We start from the raw sequence: 21,022 nt of genomic DNA on the forward strand, positions 1-21,022 counted from the left end.
ACAGATTCCCCGCCCCAGCGGCCCCCGTCACCCCAGGCAGTTGCAGAGGTTGAGCTGCTGGCAGTGCAGGGCTGCAGGTGCAGGGTGTCTCGGTGATTTCCGGCTGGTAGGAACCCCGGACACTGGGAGGAAGAACTGAACCTGGGATTATGATTTTCAGCAGCAGTGTTCTGTGTGTCCTGACCAGAGCCAGGGACTAGGAGACAGGACTCCTGGGATCTGTCCCCAGCTCCAGGAGAGTGGGGTCTCGTAGTTAGAGCCAGGGGAGCTGGGTTATGTTCCCTAGTCTGAGAGAGGAGTGGGGGAGGGGTGGGAGTCAGGACTCCTGGGTTCTATTCCCAGGGTATCCCTGACTTGTGAAGGACTTCTGACAAGTCCCTGCCCCGCTGTGTGCCTCAGTTTCCCCACTTGTAAAATGGGGGTGACGCTCCTTTATCAGGTGACCCTCTTTTTGCCTTGCCCTCTGCAGTCTGTGGAGATGAGAGAGATTGGGAAGGACGGCTACTCAGACAGCGACCACTACCTCCCCATGGAAGGGCATGGCCGGGCGGCCTCCATGCCGCGACTCCCCGCTGAAAACCAGGTGAGGGGCTTTTTTTTGGAACCATCCAGGGATTCCACTGCCAAACACACTGACATCCCTGCTGGGAGCCCGGGTCGTCACCTGAAATCGGGGAATTTCTCATTCAAGTGCATTTCAAACGGGGAATCGCTCCCGGACTGATACAAAGTGAACCAATCCTTTGCGAGGACTCAGGGTTGGGCCCAGATTGCAAGAGATACCTTTTGAAATTCATAGCACCCTAGAGTGCCAGACCAGAAGAGACCATTAGCTCATCGAGGCTGATCACCCGCCCGTCACAGGGGAGAGAACCTTGCCCAGTTACCCCTGAACTGAGCCCAAGAACTTGTGTTTGGCCAAAGCGTTTGTTGCCCCTTTGGCCCGTGTGGCAGCTTTGCAGGATTGTCTCCATTCAGAGAAGAAATTGATGGTTCGAGTCAGGGCTGTTCTTTGGTGTGATCTGGTTTTAGTTACAAAAAACATATTTACTCCAAGTCCTGTTTCCCTGAACAACAGCAGGCGGGTTCCTCGTTCAGGAATCCCCAGCGTGCCACTTCAGCGGGCTCTGTCTCTCTGCTTCACTGTTACTGGCTTCCTGCCTCTTTGGGCATGTCTTCACTGCCCATGGAACCCTGGTTCTTAGCTGGGTTTTAGCCCAAACCCTCCTACCATCCACACAGAAAAGCCTTGGACCTGGGTTTGGAAGGGCTTTAAGTCCTGGCTATTTGACTCGGTTGGGGATGGGAGTTAGAACCCAGGCTCTGCTTTAACTCAGTCTGGAACCTGCTAGTTCTTCGGTGCCCTTCCCACAATTCCTCCTAACAGACAGATACGTTCTCCTGCCACTGACTTGGAAAGAATCCCACTGCATCTCAGCAGACAGAGCCATGCCACACCTGCGTGAGAGCAGAACCATGAGGAGAGAGGCATTCAGGTCAAGCTTTGCAGTGGGGATGCTCACACCTGAATTAACCATGCAGAGAAGACAGACCAGTCCACACAGGTTAGCTCTGATCTGCCTTTTGTCTTGGGCAGTCTCTCCATTGTCTGTTCCTCTCTCTGCTCCACAAAGGGGCTTAATTGCTCCTTCCCTTGAGTCAGAAGGAGCTCAGCACACCCAAATGTGGATCTGTCTGGCTTTATCTTCCAGCCAGTGGTGGCTCTTCTGCCTTTCTCTGCTAGAGTAAAGAGCCCTTCAGTGCCCCAGATTCTCTCCCCGGACCCCGTAATCAAATCACCTCTGACCTCTCAATCTTCTTGTTGATCAGCTCCGTATGTCTCTCCCTGCCAGGAAATTCTGCAGCCCTCGGATCGTTTTTATGACACTCCTCTGCACCTTTTCCAGTTTTTCAGCATCGTTTTTATAGTGTGGACGCTCCAGACCTGGACCCACTATTCCAGTGTCAGTCTCACCAAAGCCTTAGATGGGAAAAATCACCTCCCAGCCCCTACTCGGTAAAAGTGACTTTGGACATTGGCTTTCGTTGTCTCCAGCAGCAATGCCACCCCGTGCTGAGAACTGCTGGCAATTCACTTGCTAAGCAGGGGTGGGCCGGGTCCCCACTTGGGAGACCTCACGGGAAAGTGCCAGCAGGGGGTGTTGATTCAGCAGAGGATGATGGGGGACGGAGGGGAGGAATGCTAGAAGGTGCTGTGCGGCAGGAGGTGATGCTTAAAGTCGCAATCCATTGAGATGAGGCTGTTAAAAATCCCATTGCGCTATTCCTAGGGGCTGGGACATTTGTCCCAGCCAGATTTCAATTTCAGCTGCTTCCCTAAGTTCCTCCTGTGATTCCAGTTGGATGCAGAATTCTTTCTTCATGTCTTTCCCTAAACTGCGGTGTAGCCTTGCTCTGCACTAAGCAGCTGCTGTGCTCCACCCCAGAGGTGGCTGCATTTTACCAATGGGTGAAATTGACCCTTCCTTTGGGAGAAGCTAGATTCTGTGCTGCATCTCCCAAGAGCAAATGCCTGGAAGGTGCAAGCCCACTTTAACCCGTGGAACCATAACAACAGCATCTCCAGACCCGTATTACTATGCTCTCCATAACTGGGAGATCCAAGCCATGGTCCATGTTACCGTGACACTGCAGTCTCTGTTACCATGACGTCGCGGTCTGTTGCTGGGACAACAACTCAGTAACCCTGACGCTGCAGTTTCCCCTCCAGAATATCGATGAGTCGCAAGAGTCATTGTCTCACTTTGTATCAGTAACCAAAGCTTGCTCATCATGTTATGATGTCACTTTTCTAGCGCCCCCCTCTGGTGACCAAAGGAGCAGCAGGGGCAGGCCCCAAAGAGAGCCCTGTTCAGCAGCCCGCACCAGAGGGGAGGCCGTTGTAACCGAGCTGAATTTGCGTAGCTTAGTCCAAAGTGGGGGGTTGGTGGGGACCAGATTTTTTGTGCTGTGCACTCCTGGCCTCTTTCCTTGGCTATGGGAGAGATCATCTCTAGTGGTCAGAGCAGAGGACTGGCAGTCAGGACTCCTGGATTCTCACCCCAGTTCTGCTGCTGCCTCACCGTGTGACCTGGGACGAGTCACCTCCCCGGTCTGTGCCTCAGTTTCCCCATGTTCAAAACAGGGGGCGATCTGGCTCCCCAGCCCGGTGGGTGGGAGCATTGTGAGGTGTCACGTGTTAACGTTCGTCGGTTGCTTTGAAGCTGTTGGGTGGGATTCACCTCTCGGTTCCACGCAGGGCTGAGAGCCAACCCTGGCCTGTCCGTGCCCGCGTGTTACATGCGCGTGATTGACTGAGGTGACCCTCTCCCTCCGCTGAAGGCGAACTCATACTGTCGCAATGCATCCGAGCGCAGCGCGGCCGCCATCTGAGCAAAGATCATTGCCACTGCTGGTTCCATTGAGCTTCTAACATGAGCTTCCCATGTTGGCATGAAGCATGCTTCAGAGCAACAGAAACACCCCCCCGCCCAGGCCACCCTGGGCGCCTTCCCAATGCCGCAACCCTGAGCGTGGCTTGGGGGATGGGGTGTTGGTACGCATGCCCAAAGCAGGTGTCATTCTTCGCATACTGAGGCGCAGAGGAGCATTGACCTGGGCAGTCTCCGTAGCGCGGAGCTAAGTACACCCGGGTGGGTGGGCGTGGGGCGGGTGGGTGCGAGGGACAGCAGTGACATATCGCAACGTCAAGATTAAAAACTCCCGTCACCGCCAATACTTCTTGAGCTTGAAAAGTTTGTGTCTAACCTGCCAAATTCTCCCTCGGTTTATGCCCCTGTAAACCAAGGTAGAGCGTGGCCCAGATCCCTTGACTGGCAGGGGTTTCTACCCGGTCGGTGGCAAATCGGAGCTACCGGGAGCTAGTCCCCCAAAATGGCCTTACCTTTAAGGGACTCGGGGGCGGGTCCCACTGCCAGCTAACGGTTGGGCTTGGTTGCTGTGGAGCTAGACAGACACCGCGTGGCCACTCGGAGGCAGGATCGGTCAAACCCGCACCGGGGCCCAGAAGGCTGAGGGCTCTGCAGGCGGTTGGGGCAGTGAGTGACCTGTGTGCTGGAGGAGATGTGCTCTGATTTTCATTTCCTTGTTGCATGAGCTTTTTAGCGAGCTTCGTGGGTAGCCATTGGCCTTTGGGCCAGGGCGGGAGGAGGGCGAGACACCTGCTAAAGGCTGCACTGTTCCTTAGGGCCCGAAGGAAGGAGGGGAAGGGTCTTGGGTTCGCCTCCACCCCTCAAGCTGTCCCTTGGGCCCTCCACCCTTGAGTCTCCCCCTCCTGGCTGGGCTAGGAGAGTGGGGAGCACAGTGCGGTGGGTGGGCCTGGCCACGCACCATCCCACACAGCCAGGGGTGAGGGGTCAGGGAGACCTGATTCTCACAGAGCTGGTCCGGCTCCATCCTGCCCCCATAGCAACGCAGGGGCCCAGCCAACAGACCCTGAACTGATTAGCGTTCCCTACACATCATGTGGCCTAGTGGTTAGAGTAGAGGGGGCTGGGAGTCCAGATTCCTGGATTCAGTATCCAGCCCTGGGAGGGGAGTGAGGTCTAGTGGTTAGAGTAGGGGCTGGGAGTCAGGACTCCTGGGTTTTTTTTTCCTGTCTCTGTCACTGACTCAGTGTGTGACCCTGGGTGAGTCTCTTCCCCTCTCTGTCTCCATCACTAAAATCCTTCCGTACCCCCAGGGGAGCTCTGGCGGCCGGAGCTTGCGACCCCTGCAGGCATCACTCTGAGACGAGGTGGTGAATGAGCAGGGCCGCTTCTCCTGTCGCTCCTCTGCCCTGACTGGTTTTAAGGACAGTTAGCAATGGTGACTGGACACGTAGTCACCAGGGACTGGGCAGCGGCTCCACTTCCCTTAGAGCCAGGTGCTGGATCCGAGTAATCACCATTTGGGGGGTGGGGGAATAAGGGATTCCCCCAAAGCCGACAGCTCGGCTGGGTAGCTGCTACAGACCCTCCCACTTGCCCCCTACTTGAGGTTCTTCTGCCATGCTCTGCCCTCCCCCCGGCTTTATCTAATGCCCCGTGTGCCAGTGGAGGGGGGTGATCAAATCCCACCTGTCTGCAGACTTAGCCAGTTCAGCCCGCTGCTTCCTCGCCGCCGAGCTCCTTTGGCGCTCCCCACCGGCGGGGGGCTAGGCCGGGGCACAGCACGCCACCCCCATCCCAACGCATCTCCCGGGAGAGCAGCAGGCGTTGGGTCAGGCTCACAGGGCCAGGGGGACTAGGTCGATCCAAGCAGTGACACTGCAGCTTTTAACAGCGGCAGGGCTGGCACGCAGGGTGGCTGGAGCCTGCTCTGTTGCGGCATGCACAGGAGTGGGGGGGCTGCTCCTGCCCGCGCTGTTCTCATCCTCCGCTGCTCACGCCATGCGTCCCGCTCCCCCTCCGTCCTCTGGGGCCTCTGCCTGCCCCCTTGCTTGGCTTGGGTGCTGGGAGCACGCGTGGCTGCAGGATGGAAGAAGCCCCCATCTGTAACTGACCGATAACCGAGTCTCTTCTCCCCTCCCCACCCCCTGCCCTTCCTGGTGTCCTCCCGCCCCCCTCCCAAGCCCCCTTCTTTGCCTTTATATTTATTTTCTTCTCTCTCTCTTTCCCTTTCTGTGTGCACCGTCTTGTCTGGCTCTGGCAGAGGAGGAAGGTGCGATCCCGAGGAAATAATCTCAGTGTATGTACCGTGGCGGGGGCTCTCCAGTGCCACTCACTCCATGCCCCCGATCCCCCGCTCGCCTCCTCCCTCCCTTGATCTGTCCCCATACACATCTAGCTAGCCTGTCTGTCTCTCCATCCGTCCCTTTCCCCTCCTCCACGGCTCTCGCTCTGATCTCCGTCCTCTTCTGTCTGCCACGTCCGGTTCATTGCACACCACCTAGGTTAGTGGGCTGCGTTCCTCTCTCTCTCGTCCCAGCCAAAGGGAGCTCCGTAGGCAGCCCCAGCGCTCCAGGAAGGGGCAGCCTTTTGGGAACTGCTCTGTGTTGAGTTCGCCTTCTCTCTGGCTGCCTCTGTCCTTGGCTTTGGCTCCATCCCCCTCTGAGGGCTCCCTTGCCATCTCTCCCCTGCTGGGGACCAGCTCCGCCCATCACAGGCCGTCCTGCCATCCCCAGGAGGTCTGCGAGACCTGACCCTGCCGGATGCTGGTCCCCATCAGCTCCCATTGTCTGATCTACGCCGCCCTTCTACACCCTGCTCTCTGCTACTGTCCTGTGGGAGCCAGGCCCCTTTCCCGCCAGGGGTCTCTCCCCTTCCTCCATCCTGGGCTTCGTCCTCAGCTGTCACCGCCTCTCTTCCCCCAGCCTTATCCCAGGGCCAGGTGACTCCACGACCTCCCTTGGGGATCCTTCCAAACTGCCCTTGGCCACGTGTGCTCAGTCGAATGGCGAGAGCAGCAGGCAGCCGGAGCCTGGGTCTACTCCCAGCTCTGGAAGACAGTGCTGCCTCGTGCTTAGCGCATGGTAGGCTGCGATCGCCAGCTCGGGAGGAAAGGACGTGCCGGGCTAGAGAACAGATGGTGTCAGCTACCGGCTGGTCTGCACCCGGAGTTACTCCACAATCGCTCTCACGCTATCACTCACCCCCCGCCTTAATCCAAATGAACTTTCCAGTGTAGACAAGCCCCGACACACCAGAACTAACGTGTTTTTAGGCCTCATCCATACACCAGATTCCCTAAGGCTGGTCTCCCTGGAGAAATTGACTGGCATCCCCAGCTGGGCACTCTATGGGAAAGTCACTTCGCTTTCGGACTGGAATATCTGCACCGGGGGAGGGGGCTGCGGTGCTATGCCAGGATATGTTGTGGCAGAAGTGGCAGCTTTATTCCGCTCTAGCTATGCCAGGAAATCTCCCCCCATGAAGACAAGGCTAAACGATGTGACGTCAAACACATTGTATTAAAGCACCGCCACCTCTAGCAAGCTGCCGGAGACTGGTGTGGACAGAAGAGAACACGCCTGGAACCACTTTAGCTGAATTGTAACTAAGGGGACGTCTACACTGCAGCCACAGGCTGAGACTGGAGACATAGCCCAGTAGGACCGAGCGAACTCGCATCCTGGAGCCGATTGCCCAGGTCTCAGCGCAGGCTGTACAACCGCAGCTGGAGCGCTGGGTAATTACTCGGGCAGCTGGCCTGCCCTGACGCGACCCCCGCAGTACCCAGGCGAGTCAGATTACCGATAGCTCAGGTCTGGCCGGGAGAGCTCGGCACGCCCCATGATTGCAGGGTAGACATGCCCTTAGCCAGCTCTCCATGCAGTGTTTATCCTGTGGTGCCCATCTCCGCTAGGGAGGGGATGTTTACCAATATACTGATACAGTTCCTAGTGTGGGTCCAGTTATACTGGCATAAAGGTGCCTTAAACCAGTATAAAGGTGTCGTGACCCAGTATAGCTAATGGGAATAGCTGTACTAGTAAGCAGTGGTAGTAAGCTATACGCCTACAGCACTGCGTCCACACTCGGGTTTTATGGCTTTAACTAATCCGGCGTAGCTGAACCAGGACAACTAGTGTAGACAAAGGCGGAGGCTACAGTACAGATTTCTGCCGGCATTGCTCTGTCAGCCGGGGGTGTGAAGGGCGGGGTTCCCAGACCGACACAGCTGTGCTGGCAGAATCCCCTCGCGCAGGTGCACTTATATTGGCAAAACTGCTTTCACTGGGCTAGCTTGTGTTGCTCGCTGGGGCCGGGCTAAGCCGTCGTGGGAAAGGCCCAGCTTTGCTTGTATCAGGAGCGCTTTGCTGGTACGGGATCCTGGCCTAGCTACACCCCTACATACTTGGCCAAGGTCTCAGCGCCCCCAGGCTGACCGTGACCAGCTGGCACATTTGGCAGGTCAGTCTGCACTTTCGTTTCCAACCACGTCAGTTTAAAGGGGTTTGCTAACACCCTGTTTCCCTAGTCTACACAGTTCCCCTCGGGGTGGCACATACCCCAGGGCAAAGGGGCTGAGAGTTTGTGTTATTCTGTGGATTGCGGTAGGGCCTATGAGCCCCAGACAGGGACCACGCCCTCACCGCGCTAGGCTCTGTACATTATTTATTAGGTGTATTACAGTAGCCTAGTCATGAACCAAGACCTCTTTGTGCTGGGCCTGTATGTTTTTTAGGTGTATTACGGTAGCGGTCAGAAGCGCCAGTCATGGCCCCGGCCCCCACTGTGCCTGGGCTGTCCAGACACAGAACGGAAAGATGGGCCGTGGCCCCACGCTCTTGTGACTCCAGGGAGGTGCAGCCTAGGGGAGGAGGAGGCAAAACTGGCTTCCACCATCTCTGTGCCCTCCCAGCCATGGGCTGAAAGCCCCCCCGTGGGGCACGTGGTGGGGGAGTTCTCCCCTGGGAGCTGGGGGCTTTGGCAGCTGCCCGAGCAGTGAGTGCGAGGCAGGCGTGAAATGCTCCGGAGTGGGAGTGTTTGCTACCCCGAGGTCAATGACACACAAAGTGCAGGCGACAGGGAGACAGGCAGCTAGTGTTTAAAAGACAGGGGGCTGGAGCCAGGACACCAGGGGGCTGTGCCTGGTGCTGTGAGGAGAGTGGAGTCTAGTGGTGAGGGCAGGGGCTGGGCGCCAAGACACCTGGGTTCTGTTCCAGCTCTGGGAGAAGGAGTGGGGCTTCTTGGTTAGATCAGGGGGACTGGAACTCATGACTCCTGGATTCTGCTCACTCACTGTGCCTCAGTTTACCCTCCAGTAACTGTGCTCTCTCTCCTAGGGTGTGTTTGTGAGGCTTAATTAGTGCTTGGAAGGAGACTCCCAGTCTGCTGTGTATGCTTCTGCACCACAATAGGGAGAGGCAGCCGTAGCTCCTCTACGGGGCAGTCCCCTTTGTTGTCCCATAGCTCTTTTGAATGGAAATAGCCATCCTGGTTGTGTGTGGGAAAAGGGGAAGGGGCAGGGGAGGTGTCAGTGCTGGGATTCTCCTTCCCACACTGTAGCACTGATGCCCCCTCCCAGGTTTGAACAGATCAGCCTGGGATTGCTGTACAATGGGCCTGATTCTCAGCTCCCTGCTCTAAGGACATGCTTTTTCCCCATTGTATCCCTGAGCTGCAGGGCCCCTCGCCTGACCAGCTCCATCTAGTGTTGCTGGAGGGTCTTTGGGTATAGAGGATAAGGCCTCCTGTGTGTCTCCGAAGGCACTTCACCTGTAGATGTCACTGGCGATGGTGTCTCCTGGGTGTACCTGGAAGGTCTTTGCCTGTAGATGCCACTGGTAATGGTGTCTCCTGGGTGTCTCTGGAGGCACTTCACCTGTAGATGTCACTGGCGACGGTGTCTCCTGGGTGTCTCCGGAGGCACTTTGCCTGTAGATGTCATTGGTGATGGTGTTTCCTGGGTGTACCTGGAAGGTCTTTGCCTGTAGATGTCACTGGTAATGGTGTCTCCTGGGTGTCTCTGGAGGCACTTCACCTGTAGATGTCACTGGCGACGGTGTCTCCTGGGTGTCTCCGGAGGCACTTTGCCTGTAGATGTCACTGGCAATAGTGTCTCCTGCGTGTACCTGGAAGCACTTTGCCTGTAGATGTCACTAGTGATGGTATCTCCTGGGTGTACCTGGAAGCACTTCACCTGTAGATGCCACTGGCAGTGGTGTCTCCTGGGTGTATCTGGAAGCTCTTTGCCTGTAGATGCCACTGGCGATGGTGTCTCCTGGGTGTATCTGGAAGCTCTTTGCCTGTAGATGCCACTGGCGATGGTGTCTCCTGGGTGTATCTGGAAGCTCTTTGCCTGTAGATGTCACTGGCGATGGTGTCTCCTGGGTGTATCTGGAAGCTCTTCGCCTGTAGATGTCACTGGGGACGGTGTGTCTCCGGAGTCACTTCACCTGTAGATCCTGCTGCTGGGTGCCCTGGAGGAGCAATGCCTGTGAGGAGGGGCCCTGCTGATACTCCCAGGAGGGTTGTGGTCGAGGTCAGTTCCACATCCCCGCTGGGTGCTGGAGCCTCCCGGACATACTGGAGATCACCGAGTCTCTTGGAAGCCCCCTACAAGTCCTCTCCACCCTTTCGAATGCTGTGCTGGCCGCACACAGCGATGCTGCCCCTGCCTGGGCCCCTCAGCAGGACGGCCGTGGTGGCCTCACCAGGGGAGAGGAACAGGACAGCTCCTGCTTGGTGGGAATGTGGCATTTTTGTGGGCTGTGCTTCCCAGGCTCTCCAGCTGGCCACAAACCATCGCACCGGCCTGAGCCAGTGCAGACAGCGAGGGCCTTTGACTGGGTTCCTGCGGGCCAGACCATGGCATTTACACCCTCCTTCCCAGCCGTAGACAGGATGGGATCGTCCCGCAGGAAGGAACCCAAGTAGCAAGAGACACAATCCTTCAGTTTGCCTGGCTATGGAGAGCGGCACCTAGAGTGGGAAACCCAACAAGCCATAGCGGGCTGAGAAGAACAGAGTATGTAATGGTTAGAGCTTAATCGGGAGCCAGGCATCCTGGGTTCTCTGTCTGACTTGAGTGTGGTGTAGTGGTTAGACCACAGGACTCCTGGGTTCCATTCCCAGCTCTGCCACAGACTTGCTGTTGGATTTGGGGTGAGTCATCGCCTTTCCCTGTGCCTCAGTTTCCCCCTCCATACAATGGGGAGAACAATCCTTACCAACAGGGCGGGCGGGGGGCGTGTCCGGGAGGTTTACTGCACGGGTGGTAATTTGAGATCTTCATCGTAAGAGAAAGCCAAACTGTTATCTCACCCAGCCCTGCAGTGTTGATCAGATCACCCCCCTGCCATGTCGTGCTGCTGGGGGCGGCATAGAGCTGCATTCGCTCCCCCGACCCCCCAAATAGCCTCATGGGGGAGAGGATTCACAGAGACAATGGGCCCAAGGCACCAGTATGACAGAATCCTAGAACTGAGAGCCGCTAGCTCCCCGGTTGAGGTCCCTGAGCCCCAGGGGCGAAGAGCCCCAAGAATTGGGACCCCGGGGTCATACATCCCTCTCTGAGGTCCACAACTAGTGCCAGAACCACAGGGCTCATGGATGGGTCCCTCCTGCAGCGAGAGACGACCCACTGATCCACCTGGGAGAGGGGCCACGTCCAGACCCTCCCAGTACGTGACACGGAGGGGTGGGTGTGGCCATCACAGGCCGTGGGCCCAGGGAGGGGGCATTCCTGAGCCCGGCAAAGCAGCCCGTCAATCTCCAGGGCCCCATGGCGGTGAGGCCCCCACACTTCCCCCAGCCCAGCCATCCCACCTATGAGGCCTTTCGAAGGTGGGTTCATAGAGTCGTTGATGCCAAGGCCAGAAGGGACCATTGTGATCATCCCATCTGACCCCTTGGATAACCCAAGCCGGAGATTTCCTAGAGCAGCGCTTTTAGAAACTCATCCAGTCCTGATTTCAAAATTCTCAGGGATGGAGACGCCACCATGACCCTTGGTGAATTCTTCCAGTGGGTAATTACTCTCACCATGAAAAATGGACACCGTGTTGCCAGTCTGAATTTTCCTAGCTTCAACTTCCAGCCATTGGATCGTGTTAGACCTTCCTCTGCTAGGTCTGGGGGCCTGGCTTAGGGCCCAGTCCTTCAAGGTGCTGAGCTCAGTGGGAACGGAGGGTTCTCCACTTCCCTTAGGATGAGGGAGAACCATGCAATGTCATAGGTCCATGGGTGGACAGATGGCTCCGCAGACCCTTGGGTGGACAGACAGATCTATAGACAGTTCCATGCATGACTCTATCGAGATCTCCGTGGGATAGAGAGTGATGGAGACGTGGGTGGAAGGACAGAGAGACGTCGTTTCAATAGGATTAGTCGGCATTTGTTTGTAACTCCATCCCTGTTACCCCTCCCCCTTCCCGCAGGCTCCCCCGTCCCCCCGCAGCGTCACATAAATCTATGGGTCTGGGTCTGTCATTTCCTTTGCAGACGATCACGGACGCCAGCCCCATGAAGCGCTCTGCCTCCATGCTGGGCCACTCGCGTGCCAAAGGCATCCGGCTGGACGACTACTCCTTGGAGAGGGTCGTCCCCGAGGAGAACCAGCGGCACCACCAGCGGCGGAGGGAGCGGAGCCACCGGGCCTCGGAGCGCTCGCTCAGCCGCTACGCGGACGTGGACACAGGTGGCCCGGCTGTTGGGGGGGATGCGCGGTCTGTAGGCTGTGTTAGATCCGCTCTGCTCTTGCCAGGGAGGGAGTCAGACTAGCCCAAGCGCGGGAGCTGCTGCCCTCGAGTGGCCGTGGGCTGCAGAAGCAAAATCCATGGAGTTACCCAGTGCAGACTGGGTGTGAGTGAGATCAGGAACCAGATCCTCACCTGGTGCTGCTGAGAAGGGAAAATCTCCATTTCCCGACACCCACCCCCAAGCCAGCCAGTCCTGCCCTATACCCTATTCGCGGCTGCCCTGAGCCAACCAGCCTGGAGCTGGCACCCCCTGGAGGGCTTAGGGGAGCTGGCTGGAGCTCACTGGCTGGTTGAGAAGCCCAGTTCATTGAAGCACATGGAGACCCTTGGCTAGAGAAGGGCTGGCTCATTGGGGTGACTATATGGGTTCTTGTTTCTGGCCCGACCAGCACTAGGGAGCAGCCAGAGGTGAAAGTAAGCCGGTACGCCCCGGTACCGCATACTGGCAAGCGCTGGTTTGCCGTACTGGGGCGGCCCAGCTTCCCCGGGAGGCAATTTAAAGGGCCTGGGGCTCCCAGCAGGGGCTGGAGCCCCAGGCCCTTTAAATTGCCACCAGAGCCCCACTGCTGGAGCCCTGGGGTAGGGCTGTGAGGCTCTGGGGGCTATTTGAAAAGTCCGGGGCTCCCACTGCTTCTACCGCCCCGGCCCTTTAAATAGCCGCCGGAGCCTCGAGCTGCTGCTGCTACCCCGGTGGGGGGGCACTTACCTTACAGGGTGGGCTGGGCCTGGCTCTGACTCCCTCGGCCACGCCCCTTCTGCCCTAGGCCCCGCCCCTTCCAGGGGCCAGCGCTGGCCCCAGCGTACCGGTAAGTCACTGGACTTACTTTCACCCCTGGGAGCAGCAGAAATCTCCCATTCCTGATGGGTTCAGCGCACGCAAGTGCTTCCGCTGCCTTCTGAATAGTCATCCAGGTCCCAGGGGCTTGGCTACACCTAAAACACTGCTGTGTGCTGCCCCCTCCTGTTAACTGCCTGTCCTACTGCGCCCCCGCCCTCCCGCCCCTTTCAGCAAAACGTTCCAAACCCTTTGTGCAGTCGCTTTACTGGGGTCAGAGTCTGTGAGCTCTGTTGTTACCCCAGTGTACATCCAGAGTAAATACCAGTGAAATCAGATTTTGTTTACATGGGCTGATTCTCCTCTCACTTACACCAGTTATACACCAGGGTCAGCCCATTGACCTCCCTGGAGTCACTTCTGATTTACAGCCGTATGAGTGAGCCCTAGGTACTGAGCTATCATGGTGTGAATGTCAGCTAGTAACAGGCCACCGGACTCTAGTACATGCCATGGGACTGTTGTGTTTCCTGTCCTAAGATGCTAATTGGGTTGATGGCAAACGGTTTCCAGGCACGTAATAATCTCTGCCTCCCCCTCTCCCCCCACGGCAGGGCTGGGCACGGACCTGAGCATGACCACGCCATCGGGCGACCTACCTCCCAAAGAAAGAGACCAGGAGCGAGGACGACCCAAGGACCGGAAGCATCACCACCATCACCACCATCACCGCCATCACCACCCCTCCTCCGACAAGGAGCGCTACTCGCAGGAGAGACATGAGCACAGCCGGCCCCGCTCCAGAGACAGGCGCTGGTCCAGATCCCCCAGCGAGGGCCATGAGCACATGCCCCACAGGCAGGTGGGTCTGGCTTTCCACTCCCCACTTCAGCGTTAGGGATGGGCACAGAGGTGGGGAGTGGGGGCGAAGCAGAGCCAGCCCGGAGCTCCCTGCTCCTCGGGGAGCGAGTTCCAGCTCTCCAGCAGGCTGAGCAGATCGGGTTGGAGGCCCGAACCGACCCAGATATCTGTCGCAGGTGCTATCTGGAGCTCGGGGCAGATCCGGCGAGGGCTCGTGCTCTGGGAGCCAGAGTGGAGGAGCTGCTCTGTCTCACTTGCTTAGCAAGACCCCTGGCTGTTCTTGGCCTGTGCATCTAAAAGCCCAAACCTCCCAGGCAGCCACAGACTCGTAGGGTCTCAGCTACACGAATGCTCCTTCACACTAGCCACTAGAGGGGGACAATGAGCCACAATTAGCCACACCCTCTGGATAGGGAAGCTCTGCCCACACCTCAAAGGGCTGCACAGATTCAGTTTCCCTGCACAGGCCACCACTTTGTAACCCCGCCTGTGGCGGGGCTGTCAGGGGGGATCAGACCAGTGGCCTCTTCATCTAGAAAGCAGGAGTAAAGGACCAGAGACTGCGGTGGGTGATGTGGCCACTAGAGGGGGACAAAGAGTCGGGGAAGTTATGGGTCTGTCCTGTGGATGGGGGCATCATCGTAAGCATTTATTGGGGGAATAGGGGCCCAGCCAGACACTGGATCCCCTTGTCCCTGACCAGAGGGGAACCCCACAATATCAGCCCCACTGAAATAACGCCCCAGCTGGCCAATCCCTGAGTGGCAGTCCGGTGGGGCGGGGGAGGGCCTGTCCCCAGTCACAGACAGACTGAGTGACTCCCAGAGCCAGAGCGCCAGAGGAAGGCATGGCCCAGAAGGGCTTTCCCCCTTATTCGCCCCCAGCAGCTGATCGACCCAAAGACCCCGCACCTGCTTCTTGAGAGCCAGAAGCAGCGAAACAAACACTGGTGCTGCCCACCCGCTGCCCCGGGGAGTTCCTGAGGCTGGGGTGAGATGGACAGGAGCGCCAGGGATCCCAGGAAGGAAGGGAGCTCCATGTGCCATTGGAGCGATGTGGGAAATGTGGAAAGGGCCCAGGGGATGCTGGGAGAATCCCAGAGTCAGCTCCACTCCTGTCCACACACACAGGAAGGCGGGGGGACTGCAGGAGGCGGAAAAGTTCCTGGCAGCTGGACTCCCCAGTTTTCAGATTTCGGAGTCCCAGCTGTGGATTTAAAGGGACCATCAGGTGAAACCGCCAAGGGCCGGAAGTCAGTGGGCCCCATTCTGAGCTCACGTACACACCAGGGTAAATCCACTGAAGTGGGTGGAGTGACTCCAGACTTACACTGGCATAGCCAAGAGCAAACTCTAGCCTCCCATGGCCTCACGCTCATGCACCGTGGGTGTGAAACGCTGTGAGCCGAGCGGGGGGCATTTTCCCTTCCCCTCACCCTCGCTGGAATGCCGACAGGAGGGTCAGAACTGGGCCCCGGTCGTTTACATCGGTCTAACCACACCCCCTCGCCTGACTGACACCAGGGTGAGCGAGAGGGGGATGGGTGAATGGGACGATGTAGAGGCTGCTCAGGGTGGGGGGGGCCTTGATGAAGGGATGCCCTGTCACTCAGACGATGACGAGCGCTTTGAACTCTCTTCAAGCCCTTTATTTCGGTTATTCTCACCACTCACCCCCCCACACTCCCCAAGCTGTTGGTCTTCCCCGCTTGTTTCTCGGGAGCGCCATGCGACGGGTCTTGAGTCACATCTTTATTTCTGTGTCCGTTGTGTTTGGCTCCGCTGTCATGGCAAGGGGCAGGCGCAGGTAAGATGGTTGGTGAGCAGAGACCCAAAAACCGAACCAGGGGCACCCCCGCCCGCCATCCAGTGTCTGTGGTGTGCGCCCTTTGTTGTTAACGCTGGTGGCCACTGACGTCTCTGGGTTTCGTGACTCTGGAAAGTTTGGAATGAAGCTGCTCCTAAACCGGGCCCACACGCATGGTGCACGCACACGGAGCTACGGGCACACGCATGGCGCACGCACACACAGCTATGGGGACACGCCTGGCACACGCACACCGAGATACATGCACACGCCTGGCACATGCACACAGAGCTACATGCACACGCCTGGCACACGCACACGGAGCTACGGGCACATGCCTGGCACGCACACGGAGCTACGGCCACATGCCTGGTACACGCAGAGATATGGACACAGACCTCACACACACACAGGTACAGGATTGGAACACACATGGCACATGCATAAATATGGGCACCTGTGTGGCACATGCACAGAGAGACAGGCACACACAGGATACATGCTCACGGTCACAGGCACACAGCTGACACGCCCTGAGATATGTACACACAGGTAGCGCACCTGCACCAACATGCATGGCATATATGTACAGCTGGGCACATGCATAGCACATGCAGACATGGATATGGGCACATGTGTGGCACACATCCATCCCCAAAGATACGGGCGCACTCAGGGCACACACATGCAGCCGCATAGCCATGCGGGACACATACATGGCAGATACATAGATATGGGAACATACATGGCACGTGTAAGTGCGGGTGGATACCCAGCACACAGACAATTCGGACCCATCACATTCTCTGTCTATTCCCCACGCCCCTGTGACAGCACTTAGCACCAGTGGGGCTGCCGTGGGCTGAGGAGAATCAGACCCCAGGCGCCTTGATGGATCAAGGCATCCGGCCTGCTTTTCTTTTCCAATCCACGGCACTTGTATAGAGGCATCTGACTGTAGGGGCTAGCCAGAGGGAGCCTGTTACAGCACTTCCCCAGGGGCTAACCTGTGTATGAACCCTTCTCCCCTACTGGATGATTGGAGCAGTGGAGCTGTGTGTCACAGCCCCTATATGGCTGAGGGGGAGTCTCCTTTAGGAGCCTGGCTTTTGGAGCAGACGGGCCCACGCTCTGCCCTCCCTAGAGCTGAGAAATCTGGAACAACCTCAGAGGAAATCCTGGATCTGCTACCACTGCAGCACAGCCCCCCTTCCCCCCAGTCTCTGATTGCTCAGAGCTGCCTGTGTCTATTCACACACGGACCATCACAAAGGAGCTTCACCACCATAGCTTAAGACCACTCTCCTGGGTCAACGCCTGCTGCCCTGATGTAGCGTTTCCAGGTAACCGCTCGTTCCAGGCGGAGTGGAGGCCGTGGGGTTCGGGCTAACTCGCTGCTTTCCTCCCCCATCCCCTTGGTTTGGGGATCCTCTCCAGAGAAACTCTGCTGGAAGCTGTTTCCATCTGTCAAAGGTGCCCTGGCAGATCTGGTGCCCACTGATGTGGGGCTCGTGGGACGTCTGGCACCATATGAGCCCCTGCCAAGTGGATTCCGATAGGTGTAAACCCAGACTGATTTCAGCGGAGTGAGATGGGTCTGAGTCCGCCCTGGTCACACTGAGAATGGACCTGGTCCTGAGGAGGCCAGTGTGAAGCAGACAGAGGTTCTCGTCCTCCTACCCGCTTCCTAGGATGAGAACCAGCCAGGGATCAAATCTTTGAAGAACCAGAGCAGCCCAGAAGTCACATTTTGCCAGAGCTGGAGGGACCATGAACCTCCACAGTCTGGCAAGCTTGGATCTAAACCTAGAGCCGGTGGTTGTCATGTGGTTCTCCGACTTTGGTGACCACAGCTAGACCTGGGACAATCAACCAAGCGCTTCCCATCAATCTTCAACAGCTTCCCACGTGTTTGCTCCCCATCGCTTGGGCCACGACATCTGCGCAAGTCAGGCTCTTGGGTCCAAGCCACTGTTGCAGACATGCTAATTCTCCAACCTGTGGCCAGATTCTCCCCGAGCTGAGTTGGATTTCCAGGCCGTTTCTCCTGCTCTTCACACTTCCCCCAGATACACTCTCAGTAGGGCAAGGCCCATCAGGCACAGGCCCCCTCCTCCTCTCTCCAGTGCGGACGAGGGCAGCCCAGTCCTTAACCAGGATGGAGCTTGCCCCACTGGTCGGAGACAGTTGGAGAGACATGAACCGGATTTGAGCAGGAGACGACTCACCTCGAGCAAGTCTGTGGTGGCCTGAGCGGAGCCTTTAAGAGGCCACCAGTGGCTCATCCACCGGCCTGTCCTTCTCTCTCGCCTTCTAGAGGGCGTCAGAGAGGCCCGAGCATCAGCAGCGTGGAGGGTCCAGATTCCCAACTTCCCCAAAGGCTGGCAGGATCCGCCCGTGCGAGAGCAGGGGAGGATCTGTGTGGGAAGCACGAAGGGTGGAGAAATTCAGGGCAACTTGGCAGCCGCCCCTTTGACCTTTCTGCTCCTCTGTTGCTCAGCCAACCCTCCACCCCCCCTTTGCCTTGCCGCAGCCAATTAAGCCAGGCCGGTGGGGCAAGACTAGATAATAACAACCTCCACACTGAGGCCCTATCGATACGTATAGTGGCGCCGCTGTGTGGGTGGAGCTGCGTCGGTGCAGCACATCTGGTGCCGACGCTCTGTGCCGACAGGAGAGAGCATAAACCCACCTCTACGAGCGGCAGAAACGCCCCCCTGCCGACAGAGCGCTGTGCACGCAAGTGGGGGTGGAATAGGCTGTAGTGTAGACATAGCTTCAGATTCCAGAGGGTGAAGGGGGTATAAAAGATAAAGGCCCTTCTGCTTCAGGGCATGAGCCAATCACCGACTGACTGACGGGGCCAGCAAAGGATGTCCTCCTGGGGCAGGTTAGTCCATTGTCTACTGGCAGGATTACAAAGAGCCGAGCTCCGATTCTGGGTAAGTCACCTCGCTTTCCTGGGGGAAGTAACCCCCTCCGTGGACGCTGACACCCGCAGTCAAGCAGCTCTCACTAGCGAAGCCCAGAGGCTCACACTGCCTCTCCCAAGGAGGTCAGCTCTGTTCCAAACTTATCCAGACCCAGTGCTCCCCCCATCTTTCCTTGCTGGACCCCCCCTTCTACCCCAGTTTCCCACCCCCCGTCCCTCACCCCCCCCCCTTTTTTTTTTCAACTCCAGCTGTTTATTTTCTTTTGAGTTCCTTTTGGTAACACACAATATATCTCATGCTCTGAAGGCCCTGCTGGTTTTCTCTCTTGCTTGCTTGCTGGCTGGCTTTTAACCCTTTCCTCTCTTTCTTTCCAAGTGTGAGTAATTTTTAGAAGTTTTCTGCTACTTTTTAAAAACCCCAAAACTTACAAAAACTCCATTTCTCATTTCTCTTCTCACTTTTTTCCCCCCTTCTTTCGTTTGTTTTCTCTTTTGGTTTCTTTTCTTATCCTCCGTTGGTCTCTCGATCCCCCTCTTCCCGTCCTCCCTTCCGTGGCTGTTGCTTTTTCTTCTCCCCCTCCATTATTCCCCCCCTTCTTTGGTTCCTTCACCCTCCAATCCCCTGCCTTCTTTTCTTGTCCTCGTCTCTGTGTCACCTTCCCTGCCCCTCCCAACCCCCCTTCCCTTTCTGTCTCTTCTTGGTTAATTTTCCTTGTATATTTTCTTTTTGATTTCCTTTGTTTCAATTTTCGTGTAGGGTAGTAGTTCCGTAAGTGGCAGTCCAGTCCTTTCAACATCCGGCACCAGTACCCCAAGGCGAGGACGCCGCCAGCTCCCACAGACCCCTTCTACACCCCGGCCACACGTGTCCTATTCCCCTGTGGTCCGTAAGGTCATCAGTACAGGCCCCCAGCAGCAGCCGCATCACCCCAGCAGGATATCCACCCCCGCGCCGAGACGATACCCCTCGCTCCCCGCCGATCCCCAGGCGGCGGAGCGGCCCGGCAGATCGCCCGCCATGGAGAGACACACGGTCCCGCCGCGGAACGATTCGCCCCGAGCCTACCGCCACGCCAGCAGCCGGTGGTCGGCGCCCCACGTCTCCGAGCCGCATCCGGGACCCCGTCGTGGCGGTTATTACCGGAGTCCGGACTGCACCGCGCCCCCCACCGAGGACGCCTTCTCCTACGAGACCACACACATCAGCAGCTCAGGGCGTTCGCCCAGGACTTCCCGGGCGGGTGGTGGCTCTTCACCCTCCAGGCCTGGGCGGCGACTTCCTAACGGATATTACCACTCCCATGGAGCAGCCAAGCCACGCTCGCGCCAAGGACTGCATGAACCCTCTAGCGAAACTGACGAAGATGACTGCTGCTAACCTGGAAGCGGTTTGACACACACATGCACACTCGCAACACACACACACTGGACAGAGATGACATTACCAGATTGGGGGGGGAGGCAAAGCACACGGAAATCACAACAATCTGCCCTATGGGGAGGTGTCTGGAGAGAGAATGCTCAAATTGCAGAGGGAAGTAACTTTGGTTGGAGGGGTTTTCTCGGGGTGGGGTGGGGGAAAGGGTTTTGGGGTGGGGGAGGATGAGGGGATCTAGGGACCAGAGCATGTTTATCTTTTACAGATCAAGTTGTGTGTGGTGGCTCGGGGGTGGGGGCTTGGGGGGGGGGAATCAACCAGTTCTTCAGAATCTAAAGAAGATTTAAAAATAAACCGGGGGAAGAGACTACAATCCATGCAAGATGCCCTCAGGTAGCCTCTCCCACATGCAGCATCTGTCTGTGGCCTTGAGACAGAAGACCGGTTTTCCTCGGGTGCTTGGCATGGCGGGGTGGGGAGGGGGGGGAAGTGCTTGGATGTGACCCTCCACCCTCAACAAAGAAGTTTTAACAAAAATTCCACACCAGAAACAACAACAGCAACAAATCTCGACAAAAAAAAAAATCAGTAAAAAGGAGGGGGAAAAAAGACAGAAGTATTTTTTTCTGAACTTCTATTGATGAGTTTTATCATCTCGACTTACCTGGTTAACTTCAAAACAAGTAAAGTTTGTGGCCTGCCATTTTGAAGGACACGCACGTGCACAACCCCGACACACACACACACACACACACACAAAGGAGTGCTTGCTGGTTATACCAAACCTTAATTATTACTGCCTGCAGAGATAAATAAACAGAAAACCTCCCCACACACAAAAAAGAGAAATAAATAAATAAAAATAAACAGAAAGAAAAAAAGACAAAAATAATAATTGGGGTGGGGGGAGCATTTTTCTTCCAACATTTTGGTCCTGCTTGAAACCAACAAAACAAAAAAAACGAAAACATGTCAAAAGACAAAAAAAGTCCTTTGCTTCGTTTCCTTTTTCCTACTTTGTTTGAGAAAAAAAATTAAAAGAGAAAAACCCTGTGGGATTGGGACTGTGAAATATTGCATGAGAAAACTAAAAAAAAAAAAAAAGTTAAAAGTTTGGCAATCGAA

At 56.8% G+C, this 21,022-nt stretch overlaps 1 protein-coding gene across 9 annotated transcripts in view; it reads left to right on the forward strand.

Moving 5' to 3' along the window:
- The window catches only part of CACNA1A (calcium voltage-gated channel subunit alpha1 A), a 172,058-nt gene extending 151,987 nt beyond the window's left edge, over positions 1-20,071 (forward strand). For 6 of the 9 annotated variants that reach the window (XM_034792254.1, XM_034792246.1, XM_034792252.1 and 3 more), the window contains 5 exons: positions 470-583; positions 5,653-5,688; positions 11,889-12,084; positions 13,535-13,782; positions 19,277-20,071. In XM_034792254.1, coding sequence (XP_034648145.1) covers positions 470-583; positions 5,653-5,688; positions 11,889-12,084; positions 13,535-13,782; positions 19,277-19,897 — 1,215 coding nt within the window. In that variant the 3' untranslated portion in view covers positions 19,898-20,071. The remainder of the gene's footprint in view (positions 1-469; positions 584-5,652; positions 5,689-11,888; positions 12,085-13,534; positions 13,783-19,276) is intronic. The other 3 variants (XM_034792250.1, XM_034792251.1, XM_034792253.1) reach the window with 2 other exon arrangements.
- Positions 20,072-21,022: the final 951 nt, after the last annotated feature.

This window comes from Trachemys scripta, chromosome 16, assembly GCF_013100865.1.
Source record: "Trachemys scripta elegans isolate TJP31775 chromosome 16, CAS_Tse_1.0, whole genome shotgun sequence".
Taxonomy (NCBI): domain Eukaryota; kingdom Metazoa; phylum Chordata; order Testudines; family Emydidae; genus Trachemys; species Trachemys scripta.